General features: G+C 35.4%; 3 protein-coding genes across 3 annotated transcripts; 2 read left to right on the plus strand and 1 right to left on the minus strand.

The window, feature by feature from the left end:
• Positions 1 to 105: 105 nt before the first annotated feature.
• Positions 106 to 10,054, plus strand: LOC116765525 (guanine nucleotide-binding protein-like 3 homolog). The gene is made up of 9 exons (XM_032655004.2): positions 106 to 305; positions 560 to 846; positions 1,288 to 1,471; positions 5,539 to 5,763; positions 6,065 to 6,248; positions 7,198 to 7,420; positions 7,837 to 7,944; positions 8,610 to 8,768; positions 9,697 to 10,054. Exons 1-9 carry the CDS (start codon positions 287 to 289, stop codon positions 10,024 to 10,026), a joined length of 1,719 nt encoding a protein of 572 aa, XP_032510895.2. The 5' UTR covers positions 106 to 286; the 3' UTR covers positions 10,027 to 10,054.
• A 1,191-nt stretch (positions 10,055 to 11,245) lies between these two features.
• LOC116765630 (calreticulin) lies at positions 11,246 to 15,864 on the plus strand. Its single transcript, XM_032655184.2, has 7 exons — positions 11,246 to 11,405; positions 11,525 to 11,629; positions 11,781 to 12,016; positions 13,543 to 13,740; positions 14,057 to 14,266; positions 14,759 to 15,088; positions 15,593 to 15,864. The coding sequence occupies exons 1-7, from the start codon at positions 11,318 to 11,320 to the stop codon at positions 15,611 to 15,613; spliced, it is 1,188 nt and encodes a 395-aa protein (XP_032511075.1). The 5' UTR covers positions 11,246 to 11,317; the 3' UTR covers positions 15,614 to 15,864.
• A 40-nt stretch (positions 15,865 to 15,904) lies between these two features.
• LOC116765631 (uncharacterized) lies at positions 15,905 to 18,199 on the minus strand. The gene is made up of 5 exons (XM_032655185.2): positions 17,964 to 18,199; positions 17,729 to 17,756; positions 17,330 to 17,488; positions 16,275 to 16,289; positions 15,905 to 16,054 (listed from the first exon to the last, which is right to left on the minus strand). The coding sequence occupies exons 1-5, from the start codon at positions 18,006 to 18,008 to the stop codon at positions 15,939 to 15,941; spliced, it is 363 nt and encodes a 120-aa protein (XP_032511076.1). The 5' UTR covers positions 18,009 to 18,199; the 3' UTR covers positions 15,905 to 15,938.
• Between the last annotated feature and the right edge of the window lie 2,094 nt (positions 18,200 to 20,293).

Genomic DNA, 20,293 nt, shown 5'->3' on the forward strand with positions numbered 1-20,293 from the left:
AAAATTATTATTACTTTACAAAAAATTTAAATATATATTCTTTAAAAAAATCATATTATTTATCTGTCCATCTAAAATACGCACATGTTCTTGACACTTGACATAAAAGTGACAAAAATATAACGAGAAGTTATAAAATATATTACACCTTTTTTAAGAATAGCGTTATTATACATTAAAATCAAAAATGCATTAAAGTTTTAACACACATTGTTACATAAGAAATAACAAATCTGTGAAATACTTGTTTTTACGATCTCTATAGTGTTTAGTTTTAAACTAAGTCATGGCAAAGTTTAAATTGAGTAAGTTTTAGTTGTTTATTTTAATGTTATTTTAAATTTATTAATAGCCCATGAGTTTCCAACCATTTACTCTTTATTGTGTAATGATTTGCTTACGCAAGCTAGAAATATTTATAAGCTTCTTGAAACCTCAAATGTTTGAGGTTATGAATGTGCTTTTTTGATATAAAGTTTGAAAACGTATTTTATATATTCGGTATATTCACACTAAAGAATTCATTAAAACTGTAAGTTGAATCATTATTGTTTTACAGAAAAGCCATCTAAAAGGCAACCTGCTAGGCTAAGGTATAAAATTGAAAAGAAAGTCAGAGATCACAACAGGAAAGTAAAGAAAGAGGCAAAAAAGAACCCTAAATCTAAAAAGCCTAAAGCTGTACAAATACCTAACGTATGTCCATTTAAAGAGGAAATATTGAAAGAAGTAGAACTTGTTAAAAAGCATAAAGAAGAAGAAAAACAGAAGAGAAGAGAGCAAGCGAAGTTAGACAAACAGAAGAAACTTGAAGAGAAGAAGAATCCTGTGGGTATCGACACTCTGGTATGTGAAAATAAAATAAAGCTTTCATTCATTTCAGCTAACAGTAGTAACTTTCAACCAGCTTTGGTTTAACTTTTAAAATATAATCTGTGGTTATGTTCGTAACTTTTATAACACACATCACTCACACAAAAGTCTATATTACAATGTAACATTGCCTTCACTAAAGCTGACATGATTATTTTCATTTGTATATTATAGAAGCATATGTAAAAAAAAACAGAAAGCGTCTACATTTAGATTGCCAAGGAAAACTTACAGTAGGATTACTGTTATATAGCTTGTGTTATATTAGAAAAGTACTGTGACATATAATTTGTCTGTTTCTCTACAATCTACATATAAGAATGATTTATATATTGTTTAAAGTATATATTTACTCATTTTTGTTTTCTTAGTAAATAACTGGCGTATAAATAGATTACCTGCCATTTTTTTAAGGTTGCAAATGCAGAAGCCAGAGGTAAAGTTCACGATGCGTTCAAAGGCAATGAAAATGGTAATACAGAATATAGCAAGGACAGACAACAGGAGAATTCATTGAAAACATATTACAGAGAATTCAAGAAGGTTATATCAGAAGCTGAAGTCATTCTTGAAGTCGTTGATGCTAGAGATCCATTAGGTAGGATTACGATAATGATATCTTTATAATAAACACGGAATGAAAAATTCTATGACACAAACGGTAATCAAACTTGCCGCCCCCGATCACAGTCCACTCGTTTAACCTAACATCTAACAACTACTGGACATAATTGGGGAATTTTGAATTTAATATATGATTTTGATCCTTGTTATTTTAAATTATGTAATATTTAGCTACACTATAAGTACAGATAATTCAAGATTCATCTAAGGATCCATTATGAAATGATGATAGGAATAAAGTCATAGATTAAGTTACGGCAAATATTTTTTCTAAGATTTAAATCTAGCTACAGCTAACTCTGTTCAAGTCTGAAACATTTGTATGACAAATTGTTTTTTTTTTTAAATATCTGTAGAAAAAATATTTTTACTCAACCAGAATAGTTATAAAATGATATTTCTTAAGCTTCAAACAAATAATGTTAGGGTGAGCTTATCTTGGAAACTATAGTTTTAACTCTGTATTATATTGGTAAGTAATGTTACTAATATTCTTCTTCTTCTTCTTCCTGGCAATTATCCCAGCATTAGCCAGGGTCTGCCTTCCTGCTCAAACTCCTCCACTTTGCACGGTCTTTAGCATCCGCGGTGGTAAGTCCATTGGCTCTCATATCCTGCTTCACGGTGTCCAGCCATCGCTTTCTTGGGCGTCCTGGGGGTCTTGCTCCAGGGACCGACATATTAAGGCAGATTTTTCCGACGTAATTCTCAGGCCGGCGTGCAACGTGGCCATACCATCTCAGGCGACTCTCTTGAAGCTTATCCGCTACGTCACGAACTCCAAGACTACCTCGGATAAATGTGTTACGTATACGGTCAGCCCGCGTTACGCCACACATCCACCTCAGCATCTTCATCTCCGTGACGTGAAGCTCCTGAGTGTGCCTGGACAGTATTGGCCAACATTCGCTTCCATATAAGAGAACCGGTCGGATTATGCTCTTGTATATTATTCCCTTGAGCTTGGTAGGTATTCTGCGATCGCAGACCACACCTGTGACCTCACGCCATTTCGCCCAAGCAGCGCTGATCCGGGCTTGGACATCGTGATCGATGCCTCCGGACTCATGCAGAATAGATCCAAGGTACCTGAACTTTTCCGACTTAACGGCTGGTTCAGGACCTATATGGATAGTGCAAGAGTCCGGGCTTCCGCAAGCCATGTACTCGGTCTTCGTCACATTTAGTTTAAGACCACCGTTCTCAAGCGTACCCTTCCAGAGGTTCACTCTTCGCTCTAGCGTCAACCTGCTCTCATCAATGAGCGCTATGTCATCGGCATACATCATCAGCCATGGAGGCTGGTCCTGGATGTTAGCCGAGACAGTGTCCAGCACTATATTGAACAAGAAGGGGCTAAGAGCCGAGCCTTGGTGAACCCCTACTGAGATCGGAAAGGGTTTTGTATCGCCAACAGCAGTCCTAACCATTGAAACGGAATCGCGGTACATGTCTCTGATGATGTCAATATAGGCCTCAGGGATCCCTTTGAATCGCAATGCCCACCAGATACATTGACGAGGCACGCAGTCAAAGGCCTTCTGCAGATCTAGGAATGCGACATGCAGAGCTCTCCTTTTTTCCCTGTATGCCTCCATCAGAGTTCTGATGGCAAAGATGGCGTCCAAGGTGCCCGATCCTGGCTGAAATCCATATTGACATTCCGAGACAGTACACTCTCGGCGGAGCCTGAGGTCGATCATACGCTCAAAGAGCTTCATGGTGTGACTCATGATCTTAACGCCCCTATAACTACCACAATCTTGAACACTGCCCCTGCCTTTGTATATAGGGGTAATGTAACTATAACGCCACTGATGTGGCATAGTCCCAGTGTTCAAGACGCGGTTAAAAAGGTCCGTCAGTATGAGCACACCAAGAGAGCCCAATGATTTCCACGCTTCGATCGGAATATCGTCAGGTCCCACCGCTTTCCGATTCTTCATGCGTCGAAGACAATTCCGAGTTTCGTCAGGTGTTATCGGGGCAATAAGTCCAAGATTAGGAGGTATTTCGGTTGGAAGACTGCACGGGTGCTGAGTATTTAGCAACTCCTTGAAGTAGCATCTCCATCTCTCCTTCACAGAGGCATGATTACACAGCAACGTGCCTTGGGAATCTTTGACGCTAAGACATTTTGCGATATCTTGCGTCGCCTTATCCCGAGCTCGTGCCAATTTGTAAATGAGCTTCTGCCCCTCCGCAGTTTCAAGTGTATCATATAATGGTGATAACCTATCACTGCGGGCTCTGGCAACAGCCCTTTTACTGGCACGTTTCGCTGCTATGTACTCTAGTCTGTCTTCAGGAGAATTTGATTGCTGCCACTTCTTAAAGGCAGTCTTCTTTTCACGAATCACCTCCTGCACTTCGTCATTCCACCACCATGTCTCCTTGTCAATGACCCGTCCTCCCTTAGAAAGGCCTAGAACTCGTTTACCTGCTGTGATAATTGCTGACTGGGCTCGATCCCAAACTTCCTGAGCAGTTTCGGTATTAGTCGACAGATTTTGACTCTCAACCTCTGCCCGAAAGCTGGTCTGCATCGTTCCATTCAGCAACCACCACCTGATGCGAGGCTTACGTTTCTCGGCCACTTTCTTTTTCGGGGTAACGACATAGTCCATGACAAGAAGTCGATGTTGGGCCGTCAGGCTTTCACCAGGAATGACTTTACAGTTAGTCACCTTGCCGATATGACACCGTCTGGTCAGCAGATAATCTATTTGGGTTGAGTGGGACCCGCTCTTATACGTGATAAGGTGCTGTGGAGTCTTTTGGAAGAACGTGTTCACGACTGCTAAGTCAGACGCAATACAGGTTCTGAGAATATTTTCTCCCTCTGCATTGCGGCGACCATAACCAAAACCACCGTGTACACGGTCAAACGTTTCCGCAGCCCTACCTACGTGGCCATTTAAGTCTCCCCCAACTATGACTACTTCAGCAGCTGGTATAGCACGTAGAACCTCTTCAAATTGCTCCCAGAATGACTCTTTTTCGGACCCGCTACATCCAGCCTGAGGAGTATAAGCACTGATCAAGTTAGTAATCACTCCCTCGATCAGTACCCGCACCCGCATCAGGCGGTCGCAGCGACGATCAACTTCAAGAAGACCATTCCGAAGCTCTTCAGATAGCACTACCGCTACACCAGCTTTACCTGAAGGCGACCCAGTGTATATCAGCCGGTAACCCTGTCCGATGTTCCGAGACTTATTGCCCTTCCAGCGAGTTTCCTGGAGGAACGCACACTGGACCCGACGTCTCATGAGTACATCTGCGAGTTCTCTGCATCGTCCGGTTAGAGAGCCAATATTCCACGTTGCAAAGCGGAGTTTCCTTCGGGGTACTAACGTCTTTAGCCGTGCCCGTACTTGACACGGTAGCCCTTGCCCACTTATCGCAGGTGTAGGGCGATGTGCCTGCGCGTCGTTTATCGGCGACGCCCTAGCCGTACCCAGTCCGTAAACTTTTGCAACCATAAGAGTGGCGGGAGTGGTTTTTATCGGAGCGACTGCCGTCTGACCTCCAAAACCCCGTTTTACGGGTAAAACCAGGAAAGGAAAAGATAGAGAAGGGGGGAAAGAGGCTAGGAAGGGGAATGAGGGGAGGTACAGGACACCACCTTCATGGACTGAGGATAAAGGTATGAAAGTGGTGGCTCGAGGATCCGGGGTCGCGTACCCGTATGCCCAAGGCTAAATATCGGAAAAATACTTAGTAGGACACCCTCTGGATCTAATGTATGTAATGTTACTAATATTATGAGACGGAAAATATGTGGAGTTGTAAGAATGTTTGTTGCTCTTACACACAAAAACATTAAGCAGATTTTGATAAAACTTTATGGGAATGTAAATTACACATCAAAATATGTCTGCTGGTTGATCACCATATCTATTGTTGTAACCTCTGTTTGTTTTTCTATCCGAACCCAATTCCAAAATCCTTATAGGCAAAGTTACGCGCAAATATAAGTATATAATAATGTATGTTAAAGTTATTATTAATATATTTATGTTCACAACATCAATACAGGTACAAGATGTACACAAGTTGAGGAAGCTGTCCGTGAATCAGGGAAGAGATTAGTTTTAGTACTCAACAAGGCAGACCTAGTGCCACGGGACAACCTGACAGCTTGGCTCAAGTATCTCCGAAGACAATCTCCAGCTGTGCCATTCAAGGCCTCGACACAGGACCAACAACACAACCTCGGTAGGAGGAAGATGAAGCATATTGTTAAAGAGAAAGAAATGAAAGGTAATATTACTATTCAGAATAATAATAACTTTAATTTTTTTTCATGTAACGTCAGTTATTAAGATATATTTAACTCATACATGAACATGTGACAATGGAAGGTATAATTTTTTGTATAGTATTATTTTAAAATTAAAATTTATGATGTTTACTTACTCTGGCTTCGTATAAAACAAATATACCTACCACATCAAAATATATATATTTTTTATAAAGAACTTATTCTTACTGAACTCATAAAACGTGGGTAGTTTCAAAAAACCTTACATCTTGCTAATAATCTTTTTTCTATATATTACAGGTTCAGCTTGTGTTGGTGCGGAGCTGTTAATGGGCTTGTTGGGTAATTATTGTCGTAACAAGGGCATGAAGACATCCATAACGGTGGGTGTTGTCGGGTTACCCAATGTGGGAAAGAGTTCCATCATCAACAGTTTGAACAGATCCAAAGCTTGTAATGTTGGCAGCACTCCGGGTATTACTAAGTAAGAATATATATTACTTATTATGGTTTCGCTAACAAGATTCGTCATTTCAAAAGATCTAAATAAAAATACTTAAATCATAAATGATAAAAGAAAATCCTTTATATTTGAAATTTTTGAAGTTTATACAGGGTGTTTATACTTGGTATATACGAAAAACTACATATAATGATGAAACTTAAAGATTTAACCCAGATCTTTTATGTTTGCAAGATTCTTTACACTCTGGGCATCCAGACGAGATTCGTTGAAATTGATATTCATCTTTGTTTTTCTTTAATTGAATAGTCATTTTGTTGTCTGTATAACTTAACTTGTGTAACCTAAGCATTATACATTCTTGATATAGGGTTTTCCATTAAGGGCGCTTGATCTTTGAAATGCAAAAAAAAATACATGTAGGAAAGATATTTGCGAAATTTTTTTTTTTTTTTTGACGCGACGCGGAATTGACTGCCGCGGGTTTTCGAGGACACTGTCGCGCACAGCGGCGATATTCTCGGCAGATCTCGCGTTACGTTGACGCACGGGAACCGGCTGATTGTTAACTGACCCGGTTGACTCGAATTTGTCCACCAATCGACGGATAGTCGACTCGGCAGGACGATCATCGCGACCGTAAAACGGGCGAAGTGCGCGGAACGTTGCTCGAACTGAAGACCCATTTTCATAAAACAATTTTATGATTTGCACGTGCTGCTCGACACTGTAACCTGCCATGGTGGTTTGGGAGGACGGAATGAATATAACACACTGCATTTGACAGCTGTCACTCAAACAACATGGCCGCAATCAGCTGTCAAAGTTCAAGCGTCCCTATTGGAAAACCCTATTTGATAATAATGATATAAAGTTATACAACTACAGAATAACATTTAAACAATTTCTGACATTGGTGGTGGTCAGAGTTTAATTCAAATAACAGCATATAAATTATATTTTTGCACAGACAAATGCAGACGGTACAACTAGACAGCAAAATCAAAATCCTAGACAGTCCTGGTATAGTATTCCATGCCGGCTCCGATAATGACTCATCCGTTGCTCTCAAGAATGCTATCAGAGTGGGCAGTTTGAAGGATCCTTTGACTCCGGCCACAGCTATATTACAGAGGGCGCACAAACAGACGCTCATATCATTGTATTGCATACCAGACTTCAGTACTCCTGAAGTAAGTTGTAGTTCTCTTCCACGTTTCTGTTTAACTACCCTAATCTTTTCCAAGTCTACATACACTTGTACTTATTACATATAAGTTTTAAACAATTATTACAAAGCAATAGATTGCAAGGAAATAGCAGAGCATAGCGGTATCTGTATAAGAGCTCTAACATGGATATATCTTAACAAACATTCTTATTTCAAACAAAGCTCTTGAGCATACTTTTTTTTATCTACAAAAAGTATCAATATCGAATACAAGATAATGTCCAATATTTAAATCTATAACCTATTTATTTCTTATTATAATTACTAAGTACTACATTTATATACTCATAGCAATTAAGAATAACTATTGTCCTCTCTAATATTTTCTTTTTTGAACTGCATAGGTTACTGTAGCGTATCATACGATATTATTTTCAGGAGTTCTTCAGTGTTCTCGCTAAACGTATGGGGCGTTTCCGTCGAGGCGGTGTTCCAGATCGTGATGCAGCAGCCAGAATACTACTCAACGACTGGAATACTGGAAAGGTTGGGATAATACACTTTTAAACGAAACTAATATTTTTCGGATCACGGACAGACAAACACGTCTCGTCTGCCCGTCCGTGGTCACGGTTGCTGAAAAGTAACCGAAACGTCGGGAGTATGTAGTTTTTTACAAAAATAAATCACGCGTAGTTTATCCGAAAAATATTAGTTTCATTTAAATGAATAAAACTCGCGAGTCTTAGATCTCACTACAATACACTTACTAAAGATCGGCTACCATTAATATCTACAAAATACTATAATACTTGATGCCTCTACATTTATTACAATTCTGCTATTTCTTGTAGTATGTAATGTTTAATCATTTAAACATATCATTTATAAGATCAAGTTTATTTGTATTAATAACGGTGAATGGGTATTTGAGATTAAAAAAACTCACATATATATTATAATATTTTGGTATATAAAAAGTGTTTATATAACTTCCTACCGATTATCTTTCACGGTATTTATAAGGAATCTAGGTAGGGAGAGGAGCTTGGACAGTGGAGGTGAGCGATTAACGCGCGTTAGTTAGGGCTTAAACCTACACCTGGGTTGCAAGTCCCAGGCACTGTTGGAGTTCCCCTCCCTGCAAAGCGATGGACCCGGCACCCGCTCCGTTAACCCATTGAATGCTAAGAGGTTTCGTCTCTTTCAAGGTCCGCTACTTCACGGAGCCACCTGAAGTGGAATCTGAAGTCCATGTTGAAGCAAAGATAGTTAACAGCCTCGCTCAGGAGTTTGACATCAACAGCTTTGAGGCCATGGAGACGGAGGCGATTGATGCTCTTGGGAACAATGATGGTGACGCCATAAAGGTATACATATCTCTGTATATATATATGTATAGGTTATATATATATATATATATGTATATGTTATATACATATATATATATAGGTTATGAATCTAAAGTGTTTGTGGCACTAATCTCAACTAGAATACTTACAATACCAGAAATTGTGTGTTACAAAACTGAGGGGAAACCAAAAAACTAGTCATATGTTAAATCAAATCTGATAAAATAATGTTGCTTTCATATAGATAAGGACAGTTCACTATGTTTCAGCTGTTTTGTATAAAATATCAAAACAAAATTATTAATGTTCACGTCACTATCAACTTCTAATTAAAAAACAAAGTTTAATAGTTATTAAAACTATCATTTTTATTATATACTGAAATAATTTGTTATAAAATTATAAATAAAAAGTTTTACTAGTTTTGGTCGATCACAGAGTAATAATGGATGGTTTTATCGAGAACATCATAATATAACAAAGTAGAAGTGTATTTTATTCCTATGTACCCTGGAGTTACTTCACATATTAAAGTACTTACATAAGTTATTAAGTCGTGTAATTTATGTTTATTATGAAAATTAACAATTAAAGCAATAATTACTTGTATAAAGTAGATAGCACATTTTATATAGATTGTAAATTTAAAACATTTTTTATTTAACCCCAAATTACAGACTTGATTTTCAATTTCATGATTGAGTTATCATAAAAACGCTAGTCGTATCCACCGTTAGTATTTATGTCCAAAGCAATTATCTTCGCTCAAACGTAAATAATTAAGCATTTGAAACGTTTCTATCACGATGTGATCGCTATCATTGACAATGGTTCCGCAATCGGTGTTTCAACAACAAAGAATACACACGAATGCCACACCATGAAATAGTTTGGAACGGGTCACGTAGTATGATTATTGAAATTAATAATGTCCATCCTCTGACAGATAGCGAGCACTGGACCCGTGACGGCGGCGGCCGAACACGAAATGCAAGTAGACGAAGACGAATCCAGCCTCTTACCTAAAACGCTGAACATCAGGTCAAAATTGGACAAAAGCAAGAAAACGAACGAAAAAACTAAAACCGATCCCGAAATGCTCATAGAGGGGAACACCAAACAGAATAAAATAAGAAAGATGCAGTTCAAAAGAGACAAAAAGAACAGGGCGAAAAACGAAAAGCAAGCTGTCAGTTTGGCTGACGTTCTGGAAAACGTCACACTGACAACACGGAACAGAAGCGACGAATACGACTTCAAAAACGATTTTAAATAACTATTAAAGATTAAACATGAAACTAGTAGTTGTAATTGTTTTTTTTTTCCTTGTTTTATCAGTCGTAATACATTATTTGAATGTATCAATTTATGTGTTATCGTATAAAAAAAGAATAACATAAAAACTTCATGGTGATATAAAATAAATTGCCTTTTTTTTAAAGGTGTTGATTAATTCCCCGCATTTCTTGAATATATATATAAAAAAATGCAATTAAAAAGATTAAAAAATTATCTTTCCAACTTAAAGAAATTTTATTGCAAAAATGTTATTAATATTATCATGTCCTTCATTATGTTTTACGACAATACAGAAGTCATTAATCATATAACACTTAAATAACTTAAAAAGTCAACTTTGGTGACGATGACTATTCTGATATCCAAAATACCTGTTTAGAAAGTTCGTTACATAACTTATAACAAATTAAAAGTGCTGAATTGACTAAAATGTTTATGCATAAAAAACACCGGCTACCAGATAGCAAATCATGATTTAAATGCTTACCAGATGTAATAATATTGCACCGCAAAAATAGAATTTTTTAAATGTTGTTTCATACGACTTCCGCTATCAATTCAAATATTTTTATCGATTTCTATATTTCCTACAATTTAAAGATAATTGCTTCATTTTCCGAGTGTTTTATAATCGGATACGTAGTAGAATGTCCCATCTCTTTCTAATTAACAATATTTCGTATTTGTTTCTCTTTCGTCTGCCTGTAATACTCCGATTGGTGAGCCGAATGAACTTTCTGGAGCAATGAACTTTGTTTAAATCTCAAGTTTATAATTAATCAGAGGATATTCTTTAACAAGAAATGCAAATTGCTCTGACGTTTGTTGAAATTGTAATACGACTAACGTGTATTTGAATCTTTTCTATCTTTATCTCCTTACAGAATTGAATTTTTAAATGGGATATTTATATTTCCCGGTCTTTTTCGATGTCAGTAAACACACGTGTGTTCAATTTCTATTTGCTAACGTTGACCAATAGGAATTCTCCATCTGTCTGCGTATTGCTACGTCATTACATCATGCTTGCACTGTTTTATCTCTATTCCACTTATATGATTTTAATATTTCCATCTCTCTCTTTAATTTGCCATTGAAACCACTTCGATATTACTATTTCATTCTAACAATATTTTACCCGCTAAGTGCGAAAGAGACAGCGAAACAACGCAACAAACCGGTCAAAATTAAATAATAGTTGACTCGCCAAACTTCGAAGTTATTCGTGGCTAGTCCTTTGCTTGCGGAGGTAGTAGTTATAAATCAAAATGAAAAAAATATTCGTAACTATTGCCAGCCTGCTGGCATTAAGTTTAGTTAATTGTGATGTGTACTTTGAAGAGAAATTCCCTGATGGTAAGTCCATGTTTTAATTTATAAATTGCGTCGATTGCCGGTATCTGGCGCGTGGTATCGATTTTATGATGCCGGCAAGGATTACAATGTCGAATCTAATAATACTTATCCGATTCCAGACTCCTGGGAATCCAGTTGGGTATACAGTGAACATCCCGGAAAAGAATTCGGCAAATTCAAACTGACCGCTGGAAAGTTCTACAACGACCAAGAGGAAGATAAAGGTAATTAAAATACATTCACTTTTTACAACAAATGATATTTCTTAATCAAATATCTCATATCAAATATCTCATATAATTAATATATCATATTTGAAATTGAATAATTGAAATCTACAGTTCACAATATTAATTGCTATGATCAATCTAATAGGTCTTCAGACATCAGAAGATGCGAGGTTTTACGCCCTTTCGCGCAAGTTTGAGCCGTTCTCAAACGAAGGCAAGCCTTTGGTGGTTCAGTTTTCTGTGAAACATGAACAGGACATTGACTGTGGGGGTGGATACCTCAAGGTGTTCGACTGCAAGCTCGACCAGAAAGACATGCATGGAGAGAGTCCCTATGAAATCATGTTTGGACCCGACATCTGCGGACCCGGAACTAAGAAGGTGAGAATTTTTTGTTTATTTTGCAGATTTAAAACAATACGACTCTTTTTAAAAGCAATAAATACTTATAACTTCACAAGATATATCTTCATTTTTTATACTTAAATATTTAAATTCATACATTTTAGAAGTAACTTGTTTTTAAATAATTTATTGTTATCACTAATGAGTTTCTTAACTGGTTGTATTATGAGGCAATATTCAAATGAGACAGTACATTGGCATGTGGCTCTTTAATGAGACCCACATTAACACACAAATTGGTTAGTTTAAAACTATCATTCTATAGATAAGAGACTACTATTTTGTTTTTAAAAAAATTGCTTTTTTTTAAATCATAAAACTGTGCTAATGAATCATTAAAACTCAGCCCATTATTTTTTTTTATATCAAGAGTTATTAATTAATTGTCCTCTAATAATGTTTTGTATTACAATGTCACACTCATTAAGGTTTTAGTACAGATCTAATATTTTTATTTCAACTACATAAATATTTAATCTGTTAACAAAAAACTCAAATTGAGTGCATTAAAAGTAGAAATCTTAAAACCTTAAACACTCGGTGGAAGTATTTACTATCCTTATCTTTTGTAGGTAAAAACATAAATAGATGAGAAATAAATATTATAATTTTTAATTTAGAACCTCCTGTTAGCTTAAGAATAATTTTTTGTATGCAATTGTGCTGATAATGTCTTGGCCTTCTTTTTATTATTTGTCTGTGGAGTTGTATTAAAAGAAAAAAAATTACCTTTCATATAAACATTAAAAAAAAAATTATTTGTAATAATTTAAATTTAGGACACACTACAATTTAATAACACCATTTTTATCATCATTTTTTTTTTTTGTAAATGTTTTTACGGCTCTGGATATGAGTCCTTTTGAGCCTATATTTTTATCATCATGATGATTAAAGTTGCCATTTTAAAATTTCACTCAACCTTTTTTAGTTTAATCAGCTTTAATCAATATCTCGTCTATCATCAACTGGGTCATTTAAAACTTAAACCATTGGCTTTATTATCGTCATAAACATTATCAGTATCATAAAAAAAAATAACTTCTAATAAAAATTTACAACTGCAATAAAGTGCACATCTTTAAAATTTGTTAGACCTGTATTTTTATGACCTTTAATATGTACACTGAATACATTTGTTATTTAACATTCTCAGATATAAATGCATTAAATTTATAATATGCACTAGGATGTAAATCAGGAGTTCCCAAACCTATTTTGTCTACCGCCTACTTTGCACCTACTGAAAATCATCTATAACTAACTCTAGCTACAAGCACTTACAAATCACCCCGCAGACCTCTACACGAAACTAATTTTCAATGAGATCTAGCCTTTCGCGGGTATTCATTTAAATGAAACCTGTAACAAAAAAACTACTATTTTTCTGGGTCTCTTACCGCCCCTTTAGGCCTGCAGTGCCAACAAGAGGCAATATCGCCTACTTTGGGCGGGGTTGATGTAAATCAACAGAATATATTTTGAATGTATTGTTTGAATAGGTGCACGTGATCTTCAGCTACAAGGGCAAGAACCACCTCATCAAGCAGGACATCCGTTGTAAGGACGACGTCTACACTCACATGTACACACTCATTGTGAAGCCCGATAACACCTACCAGGTCCTCATCGACAATGAAGAGGTCCAAGCCGGCAGCCTCGAAGAACACTGGGACTTCCTCCCACCTAAGATGATCAAGGTTAGGAAGATTAATGTTTGCAGCACTAGAGATAGAGTAGCAGTTAGAAGCAATTGTTGTAAATACGAAAGTCTGTGAGGATGTACTAATGACCTTTTGTCTCTTACCAAAACCACTTAATAGATTTTGTTTAAACTTTCAGTAATGTGGCTCAGACAGCAGAACATCATATAGGCTCTAATATCTCATTATATTGTGTATGACATCCTATGACACAGACTATACATATCCCAACTCGTTAATTATCATATGAATTTTTTGAAGTCCCTGGCAAAATTAGTATGATACTAATTTAATTCGCAACTTCATCTACTAGGACCCTGAAGCTAAGAAGCCCGAGGATTGGGATGACCGTGCCACAATCCCTGATCCTGAAGACACTAAGCCAGAAGACTGGGACAAACCTGAACACATCCCTGACCCTGATGCCGCCAAGCCCGAGGATTGGGATGATGAGATGGACGGTGAATGGGAACCACCCATGATCGACAACCCTGACTACAAGGGAACCTGGGCGCCTAAGCAGGTGGGGAGATCATTTGTATTTTGTACATATTTAACCAATTATAAAAGACGAGGTTATTCATTAATATTCTTGTCGAGTTCTCATAAAGCAACTAGTCGCGAAGAACGGAGATTTCTCCAATAAATTCGCGGATACAATAATTTATCGTATATATGTAGTTTCAATTTTAATTTATTTTCCTTTGTTACAAAAGAATAATATCCGTTAAACTGTATGAAACGTCTATTGATGTGTGAACTGAAGTACGTTGACCCTAATTCACTGTTACACGAGTTTTTTTCATACAGCTTCGTATAATATATTTGGTCGACACGACTTGTCGCGGACATTGAACTTCACCATAACTATTGACTGTATATTTAGATCTTTTAAGTAAATTAATTTCATTATTAGTACCCTCACACTCAAATTCAAGAGCAAAAATTAACATATATTTTCGCACATTCGTCACAACATTAATTCCTACTAAATCTATTTTTTATATTTTTCCAGATCTCCAACCCAGCTTACAAAGGTGCGTGGGTGCACCCCGAGATCGACAACCCTGAATACACTCCGGATCCCAATCTATACAAGAGGGATGAGCTTTGCGCCATCGGTCTAGACTTGTGGCAGGTGAAGTCTGGAACAATCTTCGATAACATACTTTTCACCGACGACATAGAACTGGCCAAGGAGAGGGCCGAGGTCGTGAAGAAGACTCAGGAGGGTGAGAAGAAGATGAAGAACGAACAGGATGAGCTGGAGAGAGAGAAGGATAAGGACAAGCCCGAGGAGGAGGATGATGAGGATCTTGATGATGAGGGATTAGCATCACCTGTGGTTAGTCCTACCATCACTATATAACCAGTACTGTCCCACTAATATAATAATGTTAAAGTTTGTATGGATGTTTGTTACTCCTTAACATCATATATACTGAACAGATTTGAAAGAAACATTCCAATGACCATATTTTGGATACCAGAGTGAGATATCGGTTATAATTTATCCCGGAAATCTGTGTAGTTCCCATAAGGTCATGACATAACACACTTGTATCATGTATTAAGTCAAGTGACACATACTATAGATGCTATGCATTTCTCAGAGTCCAGTTTCAAAGCCAATAATATATGGTTTGTTTCACCTTACTTATTAGAAGCGTTTGATCGGGAGACAATCTAAATAGTATAAGATTGCTGGTTAAAACATTAAAAATAAAAAAAATACTACCATTGATAGGCGCAGTCTCCCAATGTATAATTTTTGCACATTTCCCAACAGATGGTATTAGATTTGTCTTTATTTAGAGCTGTTTATTATAATTGTAATATTATTCCACAGGAGGAGCACGATGAGTTGTGAAGTGTGAGTCAGTGTGAATAAAGACATTATGTACCGCAGGGTACAGTGCAATACCGGAGGCGTCTAGATAGATCCATTAATAAAACTAAGTGACTCGAAATATTCCATTTTGTATGTCAGTTAATTTGTGCAGTCATGTATATAAGGGATGCGCAGTCTTATTTATGAGGTCACGGGGAAACCGTGGGGAAATTGTGTGTGCTATCAGTTTGCATTGTGAAATGAGTCTGATTAAATTAATATACAACCGGTTTGATGTTTTATTTGTGTTTTATATCTATATATAGGGTGTGCATTTTTTATAATATTTATTACTTAATATATATTACATGCTCATTAAATATTTTATGAAGTTAAAATAACCAGACATGAATTCTTCCATGACTCCTTTGGGTTCTTTTTTAGGTTGTTCAGAAGCCTCTTTATCTGATCCTAAAATAACTGTAAAGAAATAATAAAGATTGAGACAAAAAATTGTTTAACCTCTCGAGTTATCTACACAATTAGTTGTTGAACTAATAGTTAAATTATTTTCGCAGCCACTATATTAGCGGATTTATTTCATTCAAAACCTTCAAAAATGTGAAAAATTGCAAGATCTAATCAAAATGTTTCAGAATGCGGTTTTTATAATATCCACTTTAATGTATAAATAACTTACCCAGCTTTTCTAGAACTGTAACAAAAGATAAAGTGATTATGAATCAGGATTCAGATATAAGAAATAGATTATATAAATAAATATTTAAAGTAAAGAACTTTAAAAACATGGCTGAATATGAAACTTGCACGCGGTCTTCTGTAAGTAGCAGATTATAAGATATCCTTTGGATGTTTTTTATTTATTTCCTATTCTAGTATTATGTAAAAATAATTTTAATGTTAAAAACATTATGATTGCCATTATAAGTGTACCGTTGTAACAATATTACATAGAATTACCTGTCGGAAAGTTTATTTTTTGTTAGAAAGTGTTTCCTACATTTCACTTTCATTTAGGCGTTTTTTTAACCCCCAATACAGAAAGAATGGTATAATGATATTGACGTCGATGTCTGTGTGTCGTTGATGGTTTTTTCACTTGAAAGTATTGCGGTAGTTCTTATCGGTTAATATCGGTTCAGTGCTTTGTGCTTGAGCATCAGCTCTTCCAAAATGATGTAAGCCATTTTTGTCATATGATTACTCCATTAAGTGTTACGTGCGGCCCAGTATGAACGTTAAATTCTTTAAAGACTATTAATGCACAGGCTTGTTTTATTTACTTATTAATATCTTTATTGACGAGCTAATGATTACTTTGTGAGCTATTTCGATTATGAATGAAAAAAAAAATATATACAGACACCATATTTCCTAGAGTAAGAAATATTTTCTGTACAATTCCCTTTTTGATTTTTTCCCATTGCGGTGCCGCCAATAATAAATAGGTTATTAAATTTTATATATTGGATTTATGTAGCTACTAGAAAACTAAAATAGTAGGAGCAAGGAAAACAGGTGGCTTGATTTCTAGAATTGCAGTTTGCACCTTTAAGTATATTGAAATTCCACTTATTAGCTGGAGTGACGCTACACATTAAAAATGGCGGATTGTGATCTCATTATTGTAAAGGACGATATGTATTCTCGTAAGAACGTCTGAAAGTTGGCGCAAACATCTTTAATTTTAAAATCTATGTTATCTCATTTCTATAGTTTACTATCACATTGTACCTTCATCTATCTTTTTCAGTTGTTTGATCTTTTCTTTTCTTCTCTGTTCCTTTTCGTCTACTTCTCCGCTCTCTTTCTCGGTGTGTTTGGTTTTCCTTATCCGGTCTGTATTAAATATAAATTCCACTATTTCCTTGCATGGCTCTGGAGCCGCGTTAACTGAAAAAAATACAGATAAATATTTAGAATTTTATAAGATGTAGGTATAAATAAAAATGCAATCATAAAATAATTGTCGTATTAATTAATTGAAATAACACCCTGTGGATCTTACGATTATATTTTTGTAGGATCTAGTTTTTTTACAGGCTTCAAAAAATAAGGAAGCTGCCAGATATTCTGTACATACATACATTTTCACAAAGTTTGAGATGAGTTCAATATCACTAAACAACGTACCTTCCCTGTCCGACAGCAAGGTTAAAATCTGAGAACAATAACAGGAACTCATTATGCTTGCTTAAATTAAATATCTTTTTAAATAGGAAATATTTTTTTTATCTATTATAAAAACTACCATAAACAAGAACGATGTTGAACTCACTTGTTGGATTAAAACAATTATTGTCTGTGGTTCAACGCTTAAAAGCTATTAATTTGTTTTTATGAAAGATGCTTCTGATAATATACTCACGAAAAACGTGGCAGCGACGACTGATAAGGCTTTAGATTCTAACATTCTGGCCGTTGTTCCAAACAAAGAACACTGACACAAAGACTTACAAAAGAACACTTATATATGAGTACATTGACATGGTAAATTTCACGGTTAAAAATAATTTAGTATATTCCTTTATATTTGTCGTATATAAAGAGATCTTTAAAATGTAAGATGGCCGACACAATATATCGTGAATGTAATCTTTCAAGAAGCATCATTGATTAAATTACTAATTCATATTTATTTATTCAAATTAAATGCGAAATTGCGACTACACAATATTATTCTTAGGAGAAGTAAAACTGTATAGTTTTAAATATTAATTATGTTAAATAATGTTTTTCCATGTCATAAATATCAGAAGATATCATTATTTCAGACGTCTTACAATAGGGCGAGGCATGTAAGTGTCATATTGTTGTCTTTACCGCCCCTGACAATACCTTTATGCTATTTAGACAAAAACATAAGCGGTCTTATTCAATTCTAAATAACGTATATTATTGAATGCCATATAAATAAAACGTACTAAGTAATGTGGGGTGATAAGAGTTATGTCAACAGTTTTAAAAACCCCGCTTCGCCCCCAAATATCCGGTGACGATCTCATCGGAGTACAGAACCGAGTATAGTACAGCAAAACACTTGAATAAATAGTTAACTCAACTCTCGAGGGCTGTTCGAGGAAGAGTTTTAGTTCTGATTGTTTCTTGAGCCCCATACAGTATCTGTGTATCCCCTCGCTTGAAGAGGAAATCCTGGGAGACCATTATACATATATACACACACACACACACACATATATATATATATATATATATACACATATATATATATATATATATATATATATATATATATATATATTAAAAACCCTTTTCGTAAGGTTACATTATAGAGTCACTTCTATAGATTACGAAGTAAATATAGAACATGTGTAAATTGGTATAATTTTATATTGTATGTATTATTATAATATTTTATTATTACGTGACGATGTGTCAATATTTCTTATATTGTAATATGTAAAAAAAGTAAATGACAGATTTATACTTACGATACTGAATGCGACTTAAAGTAATACGCGGACTGTAAATAGGTTGTAAATATTATATGCAAATACATTGTTAGACTTCTCTAACGCTTCGAGTCTGTAAGTTAAACTGCGTAAAGTGATTACTGCCTTTCGACATAAATAAAATAGTTTTGGAATTAAGAAAACTGCAAAACCTTATTGTACCCTTACTAAGAAAATCTATCGTCAAACGTAATACGGTCGGTTAATAGTAAGTATATCGGTTATAAATTTACGCACTTCTTAGTAAGAAAACGAAATGAAAATTGGTTGATTTGACTATGTAAACTTGTAATGACACTGTTCGTGATTTTTGTCTACATTTCTATTGTATTAGTTTTCATAATTTACAGACGCCATATTAAAGCCTAGTTGTCTGTTACCGTACACAATAACTTCTGCCTAGTTTTTGACGTCATATGACAAGTATAACTTAAGTATTGATATCGTCATAGAATATAATTTAAGCGGATAATATTATAAAGGATGTATCAACGATGTAAAAAGACAATTAAAATTACCGTTAACAAACACTATTTTCCGCAGTAATTGAATAAATATTTAATACGTAACAAATTCTCTAAATGGAAAACATATTTTTGTATAAAATTGTATATATATATATATGTATTCTCTTATACATTTATTAGGTATGTATGACGAAAAAACAAAATTTTTGTAACAATTTTGGCACTAGTGCAGGAGCGAACAGAGGAATGGAAAATATTATAATTGAATGTCTTGAAATGCCAATTAAAATAATAACAGTTGAACGCGTCCTTTAACTACTGCTTGCGTAATATGTATTCGTACTAGTTTGGTCACTAAGGTACGTGTCTAAGATAGTGCGTTACAACAAGAACTTCTTTTAAGCAATAGTAAAAAGGCTGTTAATTAGTTTTATATTTTTAATATAATTCTACATAAATGACGTACCTACAGAACAAGAAGGATCAGGAGGTAAGCCTCGAGCCGCGGTTTGCTATCATTAAAGTTCACAACCGCCATACTTATACTTGGACTTCAATTCATTCTGATTGGCTTCTTTCACATCACTATTATTTAATTTTTTTATAGTTTGTTTATTTTATGAACGCGACCATAAACTTACTTCCGTTAAGGAACGATTTTGTTTTTTTACGTCTCCCCAGACGATTACGGTGTTGTCACTATTTTACGCTTTTATTAGTAAGATTAGCTTTTTACAATTCTTCGAACTTGTACGGTT

Source organism: Danaus plexippus, chromosome 11 (genome assembly GCF_018135715.1).
Source record: "Danaus plexippus chromosome 11, MEX_DaPlex, whole genome shotgun sequence".
Taxonomy (NCBI): Eukaryota; Metazoa; Arthropoda; class Insecta; order Lepidoptera; family Nymphalidae; genus Danaus; species Danaus plexippus.